The sequence below is a fragment of the Ixodes scapularis genome, unplaced genomic scaffold (assembly GCF_016920785.2).
Source record: "Ixodes scapularis isolate PalLabHiFi unplaced genomic scaffold, ASM1692078v2 PGA_scaffold3__209_contigs__length_174095766, whole genome shotgun sequence".
In the NCBI taxonomy this organism is placed as follows: domain Eukaryota; kingdom Metazoa; phylum Arthropoda; class Arachnida; order Ixodida; family Ixodidae; genus Ixodes; species Ixodes scapularis.
Window position 1 is genome coordinate 15,570,268 of NW_024609868.1, and position 20,270 is coordinate 15,590,537.

Genomic DNA, 20,270 nt, shown 5'->3' on the forward strand with positions numbered 1-20,270 from the left:
ATGATATTCTAACTCATCTTTGTGTGTCTTAGGGCCACTGCACCGACCTAGGCTCATTTCCTCAAATGATTTATCCCTAAGGGGATTGACAAACTCACCGAGAGAGCAGTCACCACCATCAAAATTGCAGGCGTACGTGTTGCACTCTTCATCACAATAGCGGTTCCCCGCCTTCTTCTCACACCTCCGAGCGGCACACAGCTTTTTCTCTTCTTCCAGAGACTTGAGGAAGAGGTCATAAACACCCTCCACTGAAGGCGCCAAGGCACCGCGGAAGCTGGAGTCGTATTCTTCGCACCGCAGCCCCTTCCATCCAACTAGGCACTCGCACTCGAACCTCCCGCTTGCACCCTTGCGGCACGCTCCCCCGTTGCGGCACCCCAGCGGGCAGGCACCACCGGCACCAAGCTCCTCCAGCCGCTCGCAGAAGCTTCCGGAAGTTCCGCGGGGACAGACGCAGGACTGGCCGCGGCACTGTCCCCCGTTGCGGCACGGGCTGGCGTCTCCGCAACTGCGGTTGGCGCAGGTTTCGCCCCAGAAGCCCTCCTGGCAGACGCAGGTCGGACCCCGTGGCCCCGGGTGGCAGACGCCGCCGTTGAGGCACGGGTCCGTGGAGCAAGGGTCGACCTTGAGCTCGCACCGGCGCCCCGCGTGCCCCGGGCGGCAGTCGCAGCGGTAGTCGTTGACGAGCTGCACGCAGTCTAGGGTCCCCATCGGGTCGCAGGGGCTCGAGAGGCACTCGTTGACGTCACCCTCGCAGCGGGAACCCACGTACCCGGGCGGGCACTGGCACTCGTACCTGCCGACGCGGTCGAGGCAGGTGCCTCCGTGGTGGCAGGCGCTCTCAAAGCACTCGTTGACGTCGATCTCGCAGAGGGTGCCGAGGGTGCCGTGGGGGCAGGAGCAGACAAACTTGTTGACGAGATCGTGGCAGGTGCCGCCATTGCGGCAGGGGCTAGGGTCGCAGTCGTTGACGTCGTACTCGCAGTTCAGCCCCTGGAAGCCCTCGGGGCAGTCACAGGCATACTGGCCCAGGAGGTCGTGGCAGGTGGCTCCGTTCTGGCACGGGTTGCTCAGGCACTCGTTGACTTCGCGCTGGCAGTAGCTGCCCTCGTAGCCTTCGGGGCAGAGACAGTGGTGGCTGTTGCCGAAGTCTTCGCACACTCCGCCGTGCTTGCAGAGGTCGGCCACTTTGGTGCCTGCAAAGGTCACTCTGGTGTTAGCAGTGGCTACTGAGGAGAAGCTTTTTACGAGCCTCCTCATGGTGGGATTCATGATGATTGTTTAGCTTTACATGATATTCGAGTGTAAGTGTTGAGATATACTATAGTTTCCACTTCTTTTGTTGTATGCATCTCTAGCATCTTTGTATACCTCCTAATAATTGCTTCAGTTTTTTGCTATTTTTTTAATTGACATGTTGCAATCTGTCACTTTAGTTTGGTAGGCTTTCCTACTCTGTACAAGAATCTGCAACACAGTATGACTAAAGTGCATAATGGTTCAAACGACAACTAGTTTTTACATAATATAACCGTGGCACAGCAGAGGCGTTCGGTGGCACACCAGGTAACACTGCTCACTGTCTCCTTCCCCTTACACTCTGTAGTATATTAGTAATGGAATGTAAGAGGAAATACCACTGACCTTTCTGCAGGGCAGCATCTTCGCAAGACACCATGGACACGTCGCAGAGCAGGCCTGTCCACCCTGGTTGGCAGGTGCAGCGATACGTGTTGTTGGACTGCTTACAGCTGGCTCCATTGAGGCAGGGGTTGGTGGCACACCAGTCCACAAAGGTCTGGAGGAAACAATGAATATTGGAGAAATTTGAAATGTGCTTGGGGCATTCAAAGACCCAATTAACTTTAATTTCAGAAAGATTACTAAACTTTCTTTTTTTTGCTTTCTTTTATGTTTAAAGGGACCATGAAACGATTCTGAAACTGAATGTTATGCACTGCACGTCGTAAAAAGTGTGAAAAGAAAACCAAAACACAAAAATAAAGAGTACAAAAAAATTGCACTATAGAACTTTTAAAAGAAAAGCAGACTCTTATCTTGTTTCCTTCGAAAGCTCTCTGCCTTCTCACTGCGATGCATCCGCGGTGCCAAAGCACATCAGCCAAATCCAAGTCGACTATTGGATAAGAGCCTACCTCACCAGCACCGCGATCATAAACAATAAATAGCCGGCGAATGTTTCTTAAAAGTTTGTTAAAGAATATTTTGATCCACACTTTGTAGCACAATTAGCGGTGTGACGGAAATTGACAAATTTTATAATGCTCGGAGCTATGCACTATCTATTACGTTTGGTGAACGAAGCAAGAGAAAGATCAGACTGCGCTTGCACTGTTTCGCAGTTCCTGCTATCTGCTGAAAAACATAGCGTCAGTGGTGATCATTGATATGGTCAGCGTGGTGGAAGCTCATCGGTCCACGTAGAGCGCTATCCTTGACTGAATTCTTGTCCTGTGTCGCACATCCTAGAAGGGAAGATCCATCTACTCGTGCGGCGATGTTGTGACAGCACCCTCAAGAGAGCAGAATCGCTCGTGCCGTCGTGTTTGTTTACTTCGACTTCAGTGGTGCTTTTTTAGCATTATGTCCTCGAACATCGCCCAGAGTTCTTATTTGGCACATTTCATGTGTGTGCTCTAGTTCAAGGCATTGCTGGTGCGTACTGTATTTAAAGGCGTGTATGAAGGATGCGAATTTTGACGCGTTTTCATCACTCGAGAGAAGTGATTAGTGTTAGCATTCCTGAACGCTCGCAATGTATATGTCATCACGAAATCATATTTCTATGTTGCTATATCTCTGCCAAGATTACACCGTCTTTTGCAATCGTAGTAAAGGCGTGTGGCGAGATTTGTACTATCGGTAAAGTCATATGTTATAGTCGTGATCGTCCAGGATGGCGTGCTGCATCTTTTTCTTTTCTTTTTTCATCCCTCTGCCTTGCGAGTCTATCCTAACAAAATAAAAATTAATAAAGCTTGAGCCCACCAAAAACTTTGTGCATTTTCTGCTATGCCAGTGAGTGGCAGCGCGTCCCCCTCTTTTTAGAGATACCGCGGAAACAGCTGACAGCAGTAGAGAAGCGGCCGTCGTGTTGACAACCTGCTGTGCTTGTTGCAGTGGTTGCAGGAGTGTCTACGCACAGCGCAGAGCAGTTGCTCCGGTCGCTCCGGTCACAACAGACGCAGTCGTAGCTAACACGTTCATTACAAGTGCCCAAATTACAGTTTGTGCAGTCCGGAGCTTAAAAAGACATGGCTGCAGTTTCACCGCTTGCCACTCAAGGAACCGCTTCGAAGCACTTGACGGAGGCTCATCGGTTTGAGGGACCCCAGGTCTAAGGTCATCCGTGCAAGCTCTGAACATTCCCACACATTAGAGTCGCCACTCCCTGTCGTCCGATTCCGACGAGGAACTGGAGTCTTCGTCGGAAGAGTCGCCGCATTTTCCAACAGGTGTGCCGGCGTATGGGACCACTCCCATGCTGTCGCTATAGCGCGAAATATCTAATTGAATTTCGCTCAGTTGCGATGTGTCCATGGCTATCATTGTGATGAGAGGCCCTGATTCAGAAGATATGTAGGTGGCATCAGCGCCATCAGCGCAGTAAAACCCTTTGGTGAAACCTGCCGGCACACTGCCAGCTCGCTGCTAACGCTCCCATTTCTCCACTGCCGAGAGAACTTCCGGCTCTGGTGCCAGAGCACGACACGACCGTCAAAATTATGCCACAGCTTGTTTTGCGGTGAGTTAGAGAGAAAGAAAAAATCTATATTTCATTATTTCTCGTGTAGGAGTTAATAAACCGAAACAAAAACGGATGCCTGCTCGGCATTCAGTGAACATTGAAGGTGTAACCTAAAAGTTATTTAGCAAATGTAAAAGAAGTCATTTCATGATCCCTTTAAGAGCCTTTCCTGTTCTTTGTGAAAACAAAGGGCTCAGTTTCAGAAGCTTTGCCTGTCACGTTTTTGCTGTGTAGTCGTCTCTCATTAAGCACAGCTCATTGTAAAGTACAAGAAAACGGTGGCCAAAAAGAGGTGCTCACCTCGCAGCGTGGTCCCATGTACCCGAAGGGGCAGTGGCAGGTGTGGTAGCCAATATGGTGGACACAGGTGGCCCCATGGGCACAGGGCTGGGAGTCGCACTCGTTGATGTGGTACTGGCAGTTCGAGCCCGTGTAGCCTGGACTGCACTGGCATGTGTAGTTGTTCACTCCGTCCACGCATGTGCCGCCGTTCATGCAGGAACTGCAAAGGAAGAGAGCAGGTTGTAATGGAAGGGCTCGTCTGCTTCTGTGGGATCTTGGCTTTCGGCTCCAGTTCTACGACGAACCTTAGGCAGACACCTTTTGAGTACATTTCTATGCATCTGGAAAGAGACCAGAATGCAAGAGCCAAGTTCTAAAACTTAGGTACATATGTAGACTAGACACACAGGTTGGTATTTGCAATGGTATCTTCATAGCTGCTTGAGGACCTGAGTATATTTGTTTGCATTCTGATGCTTGTCATGCTCCTACTTCAGATACACACTGGCTCGACTTTTTGGCTACAGCATGTTTCACAAAATTTCATAAGCGCATTTTAACCATCTGCAATGCCATCGAGAAAACAGTGGGGAGTCATACCTTGGGGTGCAGTCCTCATCGTTGGTCTGGCAGTTGGTTCCGCTGAAGCCCGGGAGGCAGGCACAGGCGTAGCTGTTCACATAGTCATTGCAGGTGGCTCCATTCTGGCAGGGGTTGCTGGCACATTCGTTCATGTCGTCGGCGCAGTGCTCTCCGCCAAAGCCATCAACGCACAGACAGGTGTACTCTCCAATGCCATCCAGACACGTTCCTCCATTCTGGCAGGGGTCTGAGGATTAAATGAAGAAGAGTCAGACACCTACTCTTGACTGTGGGCAGCTGCCTTGTTATTCTGGCTCTGAGGAATGTCTAGTCAAAACTACCCCATACTTACGGAGAGTTTTAGCTGAATTACATCCAGGCTTTTCGGTGTCCGACCTTCCTCGTGTATGCCATTGTAAAATATGGTAGACTTTCACACGAATTAGTTTCAGGAGCCTCGTAACCTCAAATACCTCGTAACAAAAGGTATCCACATGACAACATGCTGAATCTGGTGGACAACATTGTTTTCATGAAACTTCAGCTAAGGGTTATGTTTTATGAGGGTAATTTTTACCTATAATTTTACGATTGTGGTGAAAACTCACTATCCCAACGCAGTTCATCTATGAAAAGTCTCCATCGCCGGTATTTACCTAGTAATTTGTACCAGTCACTTCAAAAATGTAAAACTGGAAGACCACTCACACGAAGCGCAGTCGTCGGTGTTGGTGAGGCAGTCCCGACCCTCGTAGCCGCGGGTGCAGAGGCACTCGTACGATCCGTTGACGTTGACGCACGTGGCCTCATTGCGGCACGGCGACGACACCGCACACTCGTCGATGTCCTCGTCGCACAACCTCCCCGTGAAGCCCAACTTGCAGGAGCAAGCAAAGTCGAGGTAATTCGAGGACGGCGAACACTGGGCACCGTTGCGACACTTGTTGGGAGAGCAGGGGTCCAACTCGACGTCGCACGTGGGACCGGAAAAGGGCACCTCACACACGCAGCGGAACGTCCCAACCAGGTCAATGCAACTTCCACCATTGAGGCACGGATTAGGACTGCAGTCGTCAAGGTTCGTCTCGCAATTCCGCCCGGAGTAGCCGTCTATGCAGGTGCACGAGTAAGCATTGAGGGTGTCGTGGCAGCTTCCACCATGCTGGCACGGATTGGATTGGCACTCGTCTATGTCTTGCTCGCAGCGGTGGCCCCCGTAACCGGGAGGGCAGTGGCAGACGAAGCGATTGACCTCGTCTTCGCAGGTGCCTCCGTTCTGGCATGGGTTGCTGGCACACTCGTTGACGTCGGAGAGGCAGCGGGCGTCGAAATAGCCGCGGGGGCAGTCGCACTTAAACCCGTTGACCAGGTCGGTGCAGACGCCACCATTAGAACAGGGGTTGCTGGCGCACTCGTTGATGTTGGTCTCGCAGTGGATGCCTGCAAGGAAGTTGAAGAGCATGTCTCCTACTCCAATCTACCGAGTCCCTAAGGCATCACTGCATGTGTCTTGCTGTTCTAGTCTGATTGTTGCATTTCGATAAGTCACTTGTCAGTGTTGCATCGACTTTGTGGACAAAGAACTATACTGGCACAAATCTAGGACCATTCATTTACCATTATTGTTGAGTCGTCACAATCAACCTCAGCCATCCCCGCTCGGCGTAGCGTACTACAGTAACGATAACTGACCGATTAATTTGCTTGTAAATAATAACGAACATGCATGCCGTATTAAAATGTCTTGATGGACTTCGTCTTTCTTTACCTTTGCATTATGACATCAGTTGCTGGTGTTGTCACTTGTCCTGTCTGCTTCTACTCAGCCTGAATACATACTTCGCACCGTTTGTTTTCTGTGGTATTGTAAACCTTCTAAATCTTTGCGGCTCCAATTTTTTGTGGATCGGGCCCTGGGGATATCTTCGTGTGGCAACTAAATTTTGTGAATTCTAGGGGCCAGATTGTGAAGCTCTCTTAAACACCGAGACTTCCACAGCCCTTAGATGCTGCAAGTTGTTTTAGTTCACAAATATTAGGGGCTCACATACATTAAGGGTTTTAAAGCGAACATGCAAGAGTAAGCAACGCCTACCAGTGAATCCGGCAAGGCAGTCGCAAGTGTAGGAGTCTATCCCGTCGATGCACTTTGCCCCGTGCCGGCAGGGGTTGGAGAAGCACTCGTTGACGTTGTACTCGCAGTCGACCCCGGAGGTGCCCGGACGGCAGCGACACTGGTAGCCGTTGACGAGGTCTTCGCATGTCCCGCCGTGGCGGCAGGGACTGCTCAGGCACTCGTTGATCTGGGTCTGGCAGAGCAGCCCCGTGTAGCCCGCGTGGCAGTTGCAGCTGAAGGAGTTGATGCCGTCGTGGCAGACGCCATGGTGGCACGGCGAAGACTGGCAGTCGTTGATGTTCGTCTCACACGTGGCACCCGTGAAGCCTGCGCGTTTCACGAGGAGAAGACGGAGGTGGTTCAGGATAATTGGTACGCGCACAACGGCTTTTCCCCTTTAAAAACTTGGAAGGCACTCAACTCTTGGTGTAATCTGTCTCAACACATAAAGTCGGCAGGAGAAGCTCCGCCTTCAGCACGCGCTCGTAGCCTTTTATAGTGCTTTGGCTGCGTGTGTACCGAAGTGTCATGGAAGGTGCAAAGCTTGCACTGTAGATTCTAGTGCAGGCCCTATGTTGCAACAGGCTATAATGTGGAAGTTATAGCTTGATATATTGTCTAGGTTAACACGAAAGACTTGCCTAGGGTTCTGAATCCTTTACTATACCGGAAGTTGCAAAGGACAATCTCGTCAAATTGAACACCAGAAGACCTAAAAAAAATAGTTGTTCACTGCAAATGTCACTGCCCAAAGTTTACCAGGTCTGAAACTTGCACTTCAATATGAATTAGCTCGAATTTGACTTTCTTTTCTATTGGGATTCTCGTAATGTTTTCGTCTTACACAAGACCCTTTTCTTTTCTTTTTTTTACAATAAGAGTTGTTATACTGTAAAACCCTTTTATTTTCGCAGCCCCAATTTCTCGCGAATCAGTCAAAGAGGACTAATCGCGGCCACTAAATTTCGCAAATTGCTGACGCCTGCATTGAAACTCTTAAAGACTAAAATGTTTGCGTGCCCTGAAATTTCGCGAATTTTTCATTTCGCGAAATTTGCGAGAGTTAAGGGCTCACAAGCATTAAGGGTTTTACAGTATTTTGTCCTCGAAAAGTAACTGGTGATGTTAGTTTGCTGGAATACCATTTGAGCCTTTAGAAAACTTGGTGCTCACCCATGCGCAACGCAACAAATGAAAAATTTGTCCCTGCTTTCTAGTTATGTGCGAATAGAAGATTTTGAGTTCAAAGTGAGTTTAAAGCAACTAGTTGTTTTGGCCAAATATCTTCGAATCCAATATCGAATAGTGTCTCCCAGCCTTTCACTACTGTTGCACCATGCTTAGAAAAAACCCAGCTGAACTCGAGAAGGCTGTTCCCAAGCTTCCAATGATCCATTTATAAGCTAATTTGATCTAACTATATTTATGGACTGTGACCTCAGAGTTCGATGCCTTGAAATGGCAAGTAAACAACGGATTCAACATAAAATAAGCTTTTAGAGGTGCCCAGCTATACCTGAATGACAGTGATTTAGCTAAACACCCCCCCCCCCCCCCCAAACCCCTTCTTTAATTTCGAATTAAAAAAAAAAAAAAGAATCATGAATGATGAACGCAGGTTGTCATGGCATCTCTGCCTACCACAAACCCTTGCCTAATCATTTTGAACATTTTACTGTAATGTAGATATCATCATTCACATTTACGCTTATTTTTACAAACACCACGCGCGCGCATGCACCATCCCGGTTTTGAAAGTGTGCCTTCATCCCAAGCATGCAATCGCAATATTCATACTTTTCTAAGTGTTGATTGCGGCGTGTTACCCCGTTGAGTGCGCTTCTTACCGAGCACCGGGGCCCTGCGGAGAAACAACACCCGCGGAGCTCGCTTCCGCTGGTGTTGCTCCTCCGCAGTGCATCCGTGCTCGGTAAGAAGCGCACTCAACGGGGCTAGCCCGTTGAGCGCGGATCAAAAGTTTGAGAAATACGAATATGGCAGTTTATTTCGAAGCGAATTTTGAATATTGTATTATTCAAAATTATTATTATTAGAAATTTTGAATATTGTCACAACATAACTTTGATATGTATGGCGCAGTATTTTTTATGTGCAACTGCAGCAGCAAATGGTGACAGAAACTGACAGGGTAGTGAAACCAAAGGCCAACATTTCCCCTATGCTTACCAGGTGGACAGTGGCAAGTATAGCTGGCAATGCCATCATGGCAGGAGCCTCCATTGCGGCACGGGAAGGAAGAGCAATCGTCTTCGTTGGCTTCACACTTCTTGCCCGAGAAACCCACAGGACACAGGCACTTGAAGCCATTGATGAGATCGTTGCAGATACCTCCGTTGAGGCATGGGTTGGGGAGGCACTCGTCGATATCCACTTCGCAGTGAATGCCCTTGTAGCCTGCAGTCATAAAAAAGGGGGTTGGTCAGTGATGTGGACTGCTTGAGCTCTTTCGTCTGGGAAATCTGGGGAAAATTGTTAGAAGAGTAACAAGTGCATCAACCCTTTGTGACACTTTTTGGAGCTTTTAGAAATTTGCTAAGTTTTATAATTGTTGATTTTTAGCACCTGTGCAGAAGGGTTCTTGCTTTCAGACGTCTTTATTTAAAGACAAGAACTGAGTGGTAGAACAAAACAAAATTCATAAAACGGCACAGTTCTTGTAACAGTGGGTTTCAGTTTTATGGTTGAAAAAGGGAATACTGTTGTTGCTTCTGTATATTTATCTTCAATGCAAAAAAAAAAAAAAAACTTTCTTATTTTTACATGTTTAACATTATATTTTTTTTAAGCACTGACACCAACTAACAGTAAAATTTCAATTTAGTTTAATTCTTACGGTTGATCATTTTAAGAGGAGCTTTAAGATTTAAGAGCAATTATTTTCCCTTATAGTGCAACCATTCATATGTTTGTGAGACTCCGATTTATCTCAGCCAAAAAGTCGATTTCATTTGACCAGAGGGCATCGATACATTTCACTACATCCATATGTAAATTCGTAACAGGGGGGGAGTGGTCTACGGACGACGGCACAACCGACCCTCTACTAAGAGGCCTCACTCTTCAAATGCTTGAATGAAATATACCTTCCCCTTGGGAAACAGGAAATGAGCTCGTTTTGTTTTATCATTACTGTTTCGCGCTCTCCTAAGGTCAGGCCTTCTCCTCTCGTTTTCGCCCTACCCAAGACTGCTGTGTCTCACGGGTCGCTGTAGTAGCGAGTACCCGCGCGCGCCGGTGTTCGTATCAAGACACCGCATCGCCATTCTCACGGGCATTCAACAACCCAAAGCTTCCAGGCGTTTTCCACTCATTCTCTCGCTCTAGAGACAGTACGTGCAAAACAAAGAAAACCAAAGCCTCTGCGCACAGATTCCCTTCTGTGACTCCTTTGCTCAGAAGCTTCACACCCTTTTTTCCTAATCCCCCTCCACACTACGTCACTCGCGTTTGTACTTTGGTTACGCTCAAATTATCTCCTATTTCCTCTCCCCCTTTTTTATCCACCCCAGAACGTTCCCCCTTCCAAGTTTTCTCAAACCCCCTCTAGACTGTAATCCACCGCAATCAGAAAAAATGGTCGAAGTTTGGAAAGGAGGACAGTGGCTACCTGGGGGAGAGGTAGCGTTACCTTACATTCCTCTCTCCCTTATCGCAACAGGAGGAGGAGGAGAAAGAGAGAGAGAAAGGAGGAGAGAAACGTTTATTTGGCTATTTCGAGGGGTCGTGGGAGTGGTTACCCTCCTCCTTCTCCCCCTGTGTCGCCTCTCTGGGAACGCCGCAGCCCAGTTGCTGCTGCTTCGAGAAAGCTCCCGAGGCTCCCCCCCGAGCATCCATCTTCGGCCGCTTCTCTCCCCCATTTCTTTGCCTCCTCCTCGCCCGCCCACGTGACGCGAACGCCGTGAAAACGCTCGCCCTCTTCTTTTTCACACAGCCCGCGAAACCAGCGAAACACAACCGGTGGCGGCGCTGGTAGGAAGTGGAAGACCGCCTCAGGTAGCACGGGACGGGACCAACTGAAACCAGTTTCGTTTCTCTCTTTCTTTCTTAGCCTCTCTCTCTTTCTGTGTTCCCTTCCCCTTATTTTATTATGTCCGTTCGTTTTTTTTTTTTCTTGTTTGTCTGGCTTTTGTGGCTATCGGGGAGTTCAGGAAAGATCAAAAAGAAGCCCGGCTTGCTGCCGTCGTCCCGTCAGAAGTTGTTCGCTGGTTGGCCGCCGGCTTTCGCTACCTTTTGCATACCTCTTTTGCCACGAAAAAGTTATTCCTTCTCCGCGTGAAATCCTCGTTTTGGGTGTTCTCTTTTTTTTATGTAGATTTTATTTTTGCATTTACGTGTCCTTGCCCCACGATCAATTTAGTACCCGAGTTGGCGATGTTAGTATTCTCGACACGGTCCCTGGTTTGTTTCGGATATTCGGTTCAGTGTTCGTTGCCGCACAGCTGACGTTGCGTTCCTTTTTTGTGTGTAAGCTTTGTGATACAATAATAATAATTGGGTTGTGTGTATGTTTTTATACAGCCTAGAACTTGGTCTGCCTCACAGGGGCGACGAGTCTCCCAGCTGTAGATGAGAAATTTAGCCAGTGCGGTACAAACCGCTAGCCTGGGGTCTTTAACGTGCGTCACGCAGTAGTGATACACGACCGCACGCCGGTACGATGCTCATCCAGATCGAAACGGGCAGGGGTGGGGCTCGAACCCACGATCCCTGGGTTCTGCAGCGCGAGCTTTCGCTCCACGTGCTCCGAGCTGGTGTGCGCTAGACCACTCGGCCACCGATCCCCCCTTGTGATACAAGCAATGCGCGATGCCCTGTCTCGCGTGCTCGTTGAAACCCTACTTGTAGAAGATGAAGAATACCACAACCAAAGATATAAAAACACTGATAAAACCAGGATGCTGATTAACGAATTTTAGTTATACCTGCTGTTTTAACTGAATTGTTAATTTTAGTTATACGTTCAAATGCAACGTAGTCAAAGCGGCTATGCGTGGCCCCGAGTCAAAGCTCTCATGCAGTCTTTACCTTCTCCGCATTATCTCACAAACCTGTCCCAGAGTGCGCGTGATGAGATAAAACGCACACAGATGTGGAGGCACGTCGTCCAATTTTCCTTTTCAGACTTTGTCGGCGGGGCAATTACAGGTAACAAAGTTTGACAAGTCACGAGTCGACAAGAGGTCCCTCAACCCTTTTTCGCTGTCGTTTCACAGTAAAAAAAAAAAAAAAAAAAAAAAAGTTTGTTTTTTTGGGGTTTTTTTTGTCACGAGTCTGACCTCCCAGCCTTGTTTACGACATTATTAACGTCGTGGAACGAAGGAAGAAACGAGGCAGAAATCGCCGCGTCAAGAGCAAGGCCGCTTAGCAGACGACAGCTGGTCGCGCGCGCGCGTCGGTGTCGTCTGCTCGATCCTGGAAGGAGGAACGCCCGCGAACTCGACCAACGGCGGATGCATACAGCACTGCCGTCAACCGAATGTTTATGAAGCCCAAAAGACATCTGCCCTACGCCATCGCCGATTCTCGAAGGGGCTCCTTTGGCAAAATAAAAGCAATCGCAACCTACAAACACGGCAGGACTTCCGGCCGAGGCGGCAGCAGAACCCCTCGGAAGAAAAGAAGATGGCGGTGAGAGGGAGGGAGGGAGAGCTGGCATCATGGCGGCTCTCTTTCGCCCTTCCTCAATTTTTCCCATGCCGCGGTGGAACCAAGGGCGGATGTTTCCCCCTCTGCGGCCAGGTGCAAGTTTCTTTGGCGGCCCGCTCGCTTCACCGTGAAAGAGAGAGAAGCCAGCCACCGACTCGGAAGCAGCACTCCGCCACGCTGCAGTAATTCGACCTTCTGGCGGTTACCGACAGGCGATGACTGGCCGAACCGGTCGACATTTGGGTTAGGCGATAATGGCGCCTTTTTTCTGCCATACTACGGCAAATCGAGCGGCCGTGATCGAGTGATCGGGTGATATTTGCGTCAGAGTCATTGGCCCGAAAGCGTGAGCATGCGAAGACGGTGGTGTGATGTGCAACTTTGCCATTCAACAGATTGACGAAATAAACTTTTTTTTTATGTGTGTGCATTACGGTTTGATGCAAAAAAGAAATATATATATATATATATATATATATATATATATATATATATATATATATTTCAACAAGGAATTGGATTTTTAGCGAATAAGAAACGAACTCAAAGTGCTCTAAATGTTCGGCTTATTTCGACTCTGTGGGGAACTTACTGAATTGCACTACCTAGTGGCTGAATATAACGCCCCGAGAATCTGCCGCCTTTTTTCTGGTACAAATCATCATTTGCGGTGTCATAACTACTATTCTAGCGTGGAGCGATAAACAATGTATGAATACTTTACTGACTTCATCCTTCCGTGATACTAATAAACAGCCGTGTATCTATTTCGTTGCCTATTTTTACGGTCTATTTGGATGTCGCTTCGGTTCGGGAGCCCTTCGGCATCATGACACGGCCTGTTCTTCGAATGATGCCTACTTTCATTCCCATTCGCATATTATTCGTCTATTGATACGCAACGCCAGCTTAGCAAATACGCAGACGTTCAGACACGGCTGAACCAACAGGTCTGATCCCAATTTAAATCCACTTTGCTACCGAGAAGAAAAAATAAAAGTGTTATCTTCATTCGAATACTCTATTCTAGACTGAGGAAAGAGAGTGGGATATCGACTGGGAGGTTGTAATGTCTATAATCGCTAGTCCGGGCATCGGCAGAGCCTGGCCTGCGGCACACGACCTCGGCGACACCGCCGAACGCAGACGGCGACGCGGACTACTTAGCGCGCATGCGTGGACGGGGGTGTCATGAGGAGAACCATGAGAACGGCGGCGATCTTTTTCTCTCACACGTGAGCCGGCGGAGGCATTCCCACACGGCGAGGGATTTCCTGGAGCGCATCTTCGCAGCCCCGGAGTCGCTTCCCGGGTTTTCTCACAGGCGATGAACTTGAGAGCGTCTCGGTCGAATCGTCTCAGCTGTTCCTCATTGTCTCACCCTTTCTTATTCTTTATTTATTTTTATTTTTTCCATCTGCCGTTTTTCGGGCAATCTTGAACGCCGCGTGGAGCGTAATTTTGTTTTTTAATGTTTTATTCTTATTTTTGTTTAGTTTAAGTGCAACTTTAAGTGCCCGTTTTATCTATGTGCGCGCGTTTTCGTGAGTGTGGTTGGTTTCTTTACAAAAAAAAAAACGAAAAAAAAAAGGAAAAACAAAAGAAAAATGCCACTGCGTTGTTCTTTTTGGCTATGCTTCAGATCCGAGTGACCTCCCTTCTGCACGCCGACATCTCTGTCTCTACTGGGGCTTCAATCTGGACACTTTGCGGAAAAAGTCGGCGAGGAATTCGACCGCCGTGAATGGACGGCGCCAAGGTCCAGCGCGGCGCCGGCGAATCGCTGCCGCTGGATACCTCGCCGACATTTTCGCCAACGTTTCAGATTAGAGCCCCTGGACTGTGGAACGCGTTCTCAGTGCGTTCAGTAGCTCTCTTCTGCTTAACATCGGACGTCGCGCATTCGTCCGCAGCCAAGTGACTCGGCATTTTAGCCCGGGTAATAAACGATAGAGCGCTCTGTGCTTTTTTTTTAAAAAAATATAGAGCTTTGAGTTGTCGAGCGCTTAGCCTCTTTCCCCAGATGTAGCACTGGGTTTCAGAGCTTCCCGTTATCTTATTCAAAAGTTAGATAGAAATGATTTTCGGAAATTTTCACTGAGTATGTGGGGCCCGCTCCCACTAGCGGAAGCCATTCATATCCATGCATTCGCAGGCTGCGTTGGCGGCCAGTTTCTCATTGAAAATTTCCGGAAATCACTTTGCAACTTTTGAATCGGAAAACTGTAAGTTTTGAAACTTCCGTTATCTGGTCAAAGGCTAGGGCTACTTTTGATCAAAGACTGAGCGTTCGGCGACCCTTAGTTTATTTTTGCGGTGAGAAACGCAACGTCTCTTATCTACTAAACAGCCTGTACTTCGCTATAAAACCAAAACTATAAATAAAAAACACGCGTGTTAATTTATAGCATTCCGCCTGTGTACATGCATCTCTCTTTCGTCTTTTTTAGCGCTGTTTTACCGTTTCGTTATGTACCATCTAGCCCAACTTAATGCCTCGCTACACGAAGAAACTTGTCCCCATCGATTTCACCGCTGCTTAATCCGGTCTTTTGGGGACACGGATGTTTGGGACCATATTTTTGTCGCGAATCCGCGTAAAAAATAAAGCGAAAATCTGCATTGCAGTGCGTGCAGTGTCGCTGCTCACCGGGCATGCAGACGCATCGGAAGCCTCCGCGCTCGTCCAGGCAGGTGCCCTCGTTGTGGCAGGGGTTGGAGTCGCACTCGTTGATGTTCACCTCGCAGCGCGGCCCGGCGAAGCCCCGGGTGCAGTTACAGCGGAACGAGCCCGGGGTGTTGACGCAGATGCCGCCGTGCTCGCAGGGCTCCCCCTGGGCGCACTCGTCCACGTCCTCGGTGCAGTCCACGCCCTGGAAGCCGTTGGGGCACGAGCACAGGTAGGTGCCGTCGATGGGGCTTGTGTCGCAGATGGCGCCCTCGTGGCACGGGTTGCTCGCGCACGCGTCGTCCAGGTGACACAGCAGCCCTGCAGGGGGGTCAGGTGTTACGTGGAACGTAGCGTGCGTGGTGGTGGTCACAAGTTGGTGGCAGAGGAAGAGTCTACATTATGGTCCTTTGGTGCGTGTATGCTATGCGTCTGGCTTGGGGCCTGCCCTCGTGCCACCGCGTTTTGCCTTGCCCGCCTCTTTTGTCGTAACAAAGTGAAGCGGTTCCGGCAGTTACAAGCCGATTTTAAAGGACTTGTCGTTTTAACGTTTAACATTCAACGTTTTAACGCTGTTGGAAGCGGCTGCAAAAAGTCACTTCATTCCAGCAAAAAAAGGCGTGTACGGCAAAAATCGGAAGCATACGAATCTGTGAGAACGTGTCTTTGGAACGGAGACATCATATCATTTTGCGACACAATGCTTCTTTCTTCTTCTTTTTTTTTTTTTTTTTCGTTTGAAATAGCTTTTTTTTTTAACTCAAGCTTATCTTTGATCGCTGCGACGGTGTCATTTTGGCTCACGTCATTTCTTTGTATTTTCCTCCGATTGAGGCAAGCTAAGGAGGTGCACTCGACTTGTTATTAACCAAGGTACTAAGTTTACTGTTTGCCTAAGACGCAAACGTGCAAGGGCGTTCCCGAAACACACATACCTGTCTTCCCAGGAGCGCACTGGCAGTAGAAGGACCCGACGCGGTCGTGGCACGTGGCTCCGTTGAAGCAGGCCGCCACAGCGCAGTCGTCGATGTTCTCGGAGCAGTCGGTGCCCGTCCATCCGTTGACGCAGATGCACGAGTATCCGCCCACGGTGTTGGTGCACGTGGCGCCGTTCTTGCACACCGTGGGTCGGAACGAGCACTCGTCCACGTCGCGGCTGCAGTACGGCCCGGTGTACGTGGGCGGACAGTGGCAGGTGTACGAGTTGACTCCGTCCAGGCAGGTGGCGCCATTCTGGCACAGGTTGCCCGGACAGTCGTCTACGTTCGCCTCGCAGTGGGTGCCCGTGAAACCTGCGTGCGGACGGGTGACGGATATGTCCTTTAAAGATCGACTCCGGAGGTACTGCCAGGATCACTCGCGCGCTCTAAGATGTTAAGATGTGGGTCAGTAGATACCCCTTGTGGACACCCTGAAGATCATTGTCCCAAGATTCATCTTTTGACTTTTTCGAAGCGCTGATTACAGGATAACATTAACTCTGTAATTAGGCCTTCTTTGTCTAACACTCTTGGCAGTCATATGTTGTAGTCCTACTGCACTGGTTAGTTCGCCTTCTACACCTTTGTACCGTTGTTGCAAAATATGGAGGACAGACCCATTTCTTGCTGTATGAGCATTCACAACGAAGATTTGCTTTGATTGGTCCCTGAACACCCGACTCTCGAGGAATCGACTAAGCGTCCTATCCTTTGACCCTTTGTCGTTTCGAAGAACCAGCGTCCTCCCAGCTTTTGAAGGGTACTGTTTCAATGTATTTTAGAGCTTCAGAACAAAAACGCTGTATGCCACTGCAATGGTTACGAACCTGACGGTATCTTTATTATCAGACGATCACCGTCTCATACACATCCGCCGGTCGATTGATGAGCGATTCTAATTCAAGGCAGATATTGCGGGTGCACTACATTTTTAATTGCGCGGGTTGTCCGGTTTGCCACGGATTCAGTTCATGGACAAAATCTGGTCGATCTTTATCGTCAAAGCAACAAAACGTGTGTTAGTGCACGGGTCTTACCAGGAGGACACGAACACTGGTAGTTGAGCGAGTCGATGGGTCTGCAGGTCCCACCGTTCAGGCAGGGGCTCGGCTCGCATGGGATGTAGCGGGACTCGCACAGCTGGCCCGTGAAGCCCGCTTCGCAGACACAGCTGCGCATAAATAAAGACGCCCAAATTAAATTGTGGTGCTCGCCCAATGCCGTCTTTTGTGGGCAGCCAAAGCCGCAATGATGGTATCGGAAGAAGTCGTGCGCCTTGGGTCTGCTCTTCATTCGCTAAACGCGTTTGTTGTGGCGCTTGTCACTTTCCTGCTTCTGTTTATTACCATCCCCACCATCTTTGCAGCTTCGTTCGCCCAGAAAGCCCGCTCTATTTTCCTCTTCATTTTCTTACCGCAACAGACCATCCCTCACATTGTAGGTCACGATAATTGGGTGGTATGTTCGTGAGTGCGGGACAAAAAGATGCAGCTCACGAAGGAGGATCCCCGGAAAATTCGAGACTCTCCGAGTTGCCGCTTCCAGGGGGGGAAAGAGCTAATCCTTCTTTCGGCGGCAATATAGCTGTCTTGTCTTTCTGCGCAACGGAATGAACCGCGTAACCTGCCAGCGATTCCTTCGCTACCACGACGAGTTCGTGCATAAGCTTCGAGCCCGATCGAGGTGTTCTTCTTACTTTCCTCGTTGAGAGGATTGGCACGTATTCTCGACTAGAACGGGATTTTCAAGTGTTTGTTTGCATATCCACAGCTGAATTTATATTTATTAATCTAGTAGTTGTACTCGGCCGTTTGGAGCCTAACATTATAATAAGGGGCGGCCTCTTCTGCCAGATAAAAGTGTGAGAAAACGTAACGATGATAAAGCGTAAGGACAGCAAGGACAATAGCAGCAAAGGAAAGAAAGGGGATGCAAGACTATAACTATAGAGAGGGCATCTCATCAAATACTTTACTGATGGTGAATACTAGACATCTGCACGAATCCGAATGCTGTGGAGGCGACAGCTTTTCAATCCGGGGCGGACGCGTCGATGGCATGGAGAATTTGGAGCCTTTGTATTTGGGAAAAGTATCGAGCACTTGGAATGTTTTATGCACTCTGATGCCAAATACGACAGGGATCACTGTCAATGCCGGGCACTGCCCGACCATATTTTAGAGGCCAAAAGTTTGTCGCGGAAGCTAGCGCCATTTCTCGATTTTACATCTCTGTGATTGTTCCGTCTCCCGAAAACAAGGAGAGTGTCCAGTATTCTCCTGGTAAAGCATGCGATCTCATCATTCAAGGGCTGGAACCCCGGGCAGCTTCAGTGAAGGCGGATCTTGTCCTCTTTTCATCTCTGCTACTAGTATGCACTAATACAAGAGTCTGGGTTTCAGTGACGGCCCACAGGGAGCTCTGGGTAGAATCCCATACCTGAAGGATCCCTGGGTGTTGATGCAAGTGCCTTGCTCGCAGGGCTTTGCCTTGCACTCATCCACATCGACGGCGCACGTGGGGCCGCTGTACCCCTGGGCACACACGCAGGCGTAGGAGTCCGCCCTGGACAGGCAGCTGCCGTAGTTGAGGCACGGCTGAGATGCGCAGTGGTCCTTCTTGTCGCAGTGCTTGCCTGCGAGCAAGGGAAGCCGCACCACGCCTGTTAGTTAGTGTCCAGTCTTGTGCGCGATCATCCAAGGATCGATTGGTCATGACCCTGTGTCCGCCCGAACAATACTTGATCTCTGTCGCTATAATGTTTCTTTCACAACATTAGTATGATTACCTGTATCCGGGCAGCGCCTCTAAGGTCCGATCACTGCGAGGTTCGGAGAATGGCTGACGAGTGGCGAGGCCCGAGGAAGCTTTTGCTCTAAATGCATACGCTCATGGGACACTGAACATGGCCAACGCCATTCCGGATCATCCAACCAGATTTTAAGTTAAACGATATCTACACATCTTGTTATTTTCCAGGGTACTTTCCGTAAATCGCGGTGGTTGGCTCTCTGTCTGCCCTGCAGAAAAGTAGGCCTTTTCTGTTGATTTTGCGCACTCTCAGAGGCTCATGCATGCCTGCTGCCTGGTGATGCCCTCTGAACACCAATAACTGGTCTTCCTTTATTCAGTTCAACAACCAATGGTAGGTATCATACCTCAATGGTCATTTGACGTCAGTGGCCAAAATGGTGGACGCCTTTTTCGCCACTGAGACTGCATGACCTTCGGAGCATGATACATGGTCGCCCTTCTCACTAGCCACATTTAATGAATAACGACCAATAAATTGCATTTCCTTGCAATCACGGGAAAGTAAACATACAGGATGCTTCTGAAGGCGTATGCCTGCTGTTAGCTGCTGTTTTTGACAACCGTTTTACCGTTGTTTGCAAAGGAATGCCACCGCTACAACGTGCAGTGTTTTTTTCCCGTGCCAAACGCGCTTGCCGCCGATCCATCACCTCCCCCACAGACAATAAGCACGCGTGACCACGGCGACCCGAGAAAAGAGTGACGTACCCCTGAAGCCCGTGGCGCAAGCGCACGTGTAGTTGTCGAGGGTGACGAGGGAACAGGTGCCGCCGTTGCGGCAGGGCCGGTCGTCGCAGGCGCTGGGCACGGCGATCTCGCACATGCTGGCCGAGTAGCCCACGGGACAGGTGCACGAGAAGCTCGGCCCGCTGGTCACGCTCATCTCGACGTTGCACGTGCCGCCGTTCTGACACCGCTTGCCCGACACGGCCTGGCAGGGGTTCATGTGCTGGCAGTACTCGCCCACGAAGAGCGGGGGACAGCTGTGCGGAGAGGGAGAGACAGAGACAAGTCAGTTAACTGGTCGCGAATACATCGAGGGGCTTTTGAACTGGTCCAGATCGGATTCACCCCTTTCCGGAGCTTCACTCTTCAAAGCGCTTAGCGTTCTAATCGATCTGGAAAGTCTACTTTCCAGAAAAGCACTTGGGAGAGACAAGAGCGAGTTTTAATATGTCGTTTACAAAAGCTGAAATTCGCTGATCGCTGCAACTTGAGGAGGGAGTTCCGAGAATGGCAAATATGTTTATCCAGTGCAGTCCACTTATAACAATACCACATATAACGATGTAGTGCTTATAACGACCGGTTTCTGGAGTTTCAAGACTGGAAACGCCCAGCTTCTAGTCCAGAACGATAATCGGTTATAACGATTGACTTTTCTGGTTT

At 49.3% G+C, this 20,270-nt stretch overlaps 1 protein-coding gene across 1 annotated transcript in view; it reads right to left on the reverse strand.

The window, feature by feature from the left end:
• The window catches only part of LOC115326785 (neurogenic locus Notch protein), a 117,441-nt gene that overhangs the window by 8,032 nt on the left and 89,139 nt on the right, over nucleotides 1-20,270 (reverse strand). Inside the window, exons 3-14 of the mRNA XM_040206844.2 lie at nucleotides 19,590-19,864; nucleotides 18,507-18,702; nucleotides 17,105-17,238; nucleotides 16,023-16,379; nucleotides 15,070-15,408; nucleotides 8,940-9,167; nucleotides 6,732-7,079; nucleotides 5,345-6,076; nucleotides 4,655-4,883; nucleotides 4,073-4,274; nucleotides 1,648-1,801; nucleotides 99-1,199 (exon numbers count right to left, since the gene is read on the reverse strand). Of these exons, the coding sequence (XP_040062778.2) occupies nucleotides 99-1,199; nucleotides 1,648-1,801; nucleotides 4,073-4,274; nucleotides 4,655-4,883; nucleotides 5,345-6,076; nucleotides 6,732-7,079; nucleotides 8,940-9,167; nucleotides 15,070-15,408; nucleotides 16,023-16,379; nucleotides 17,105-17,238; nucleotides 18,507-18,702; nucleotides 19,590-19,864 (4,295 nt within the window). The remainder of the gene's footprint in view (nucleotides 1-98; nucleotides 1,200-1,647; nucleotides 1,802-4,072; nucleotides 4,275-4,654; nucleotides 4,884-5,344; nucleotides 6,077-6,731; nucleotides 7,080-8,939; nucleotides 9,168-15,069; nucleotides 15,409-16,022; nucleotides 16,380-17,104; nucleotides 17,239-18,506; nucleotides 18,703-19,589; nucleotides 19,865-20,270) is intronic.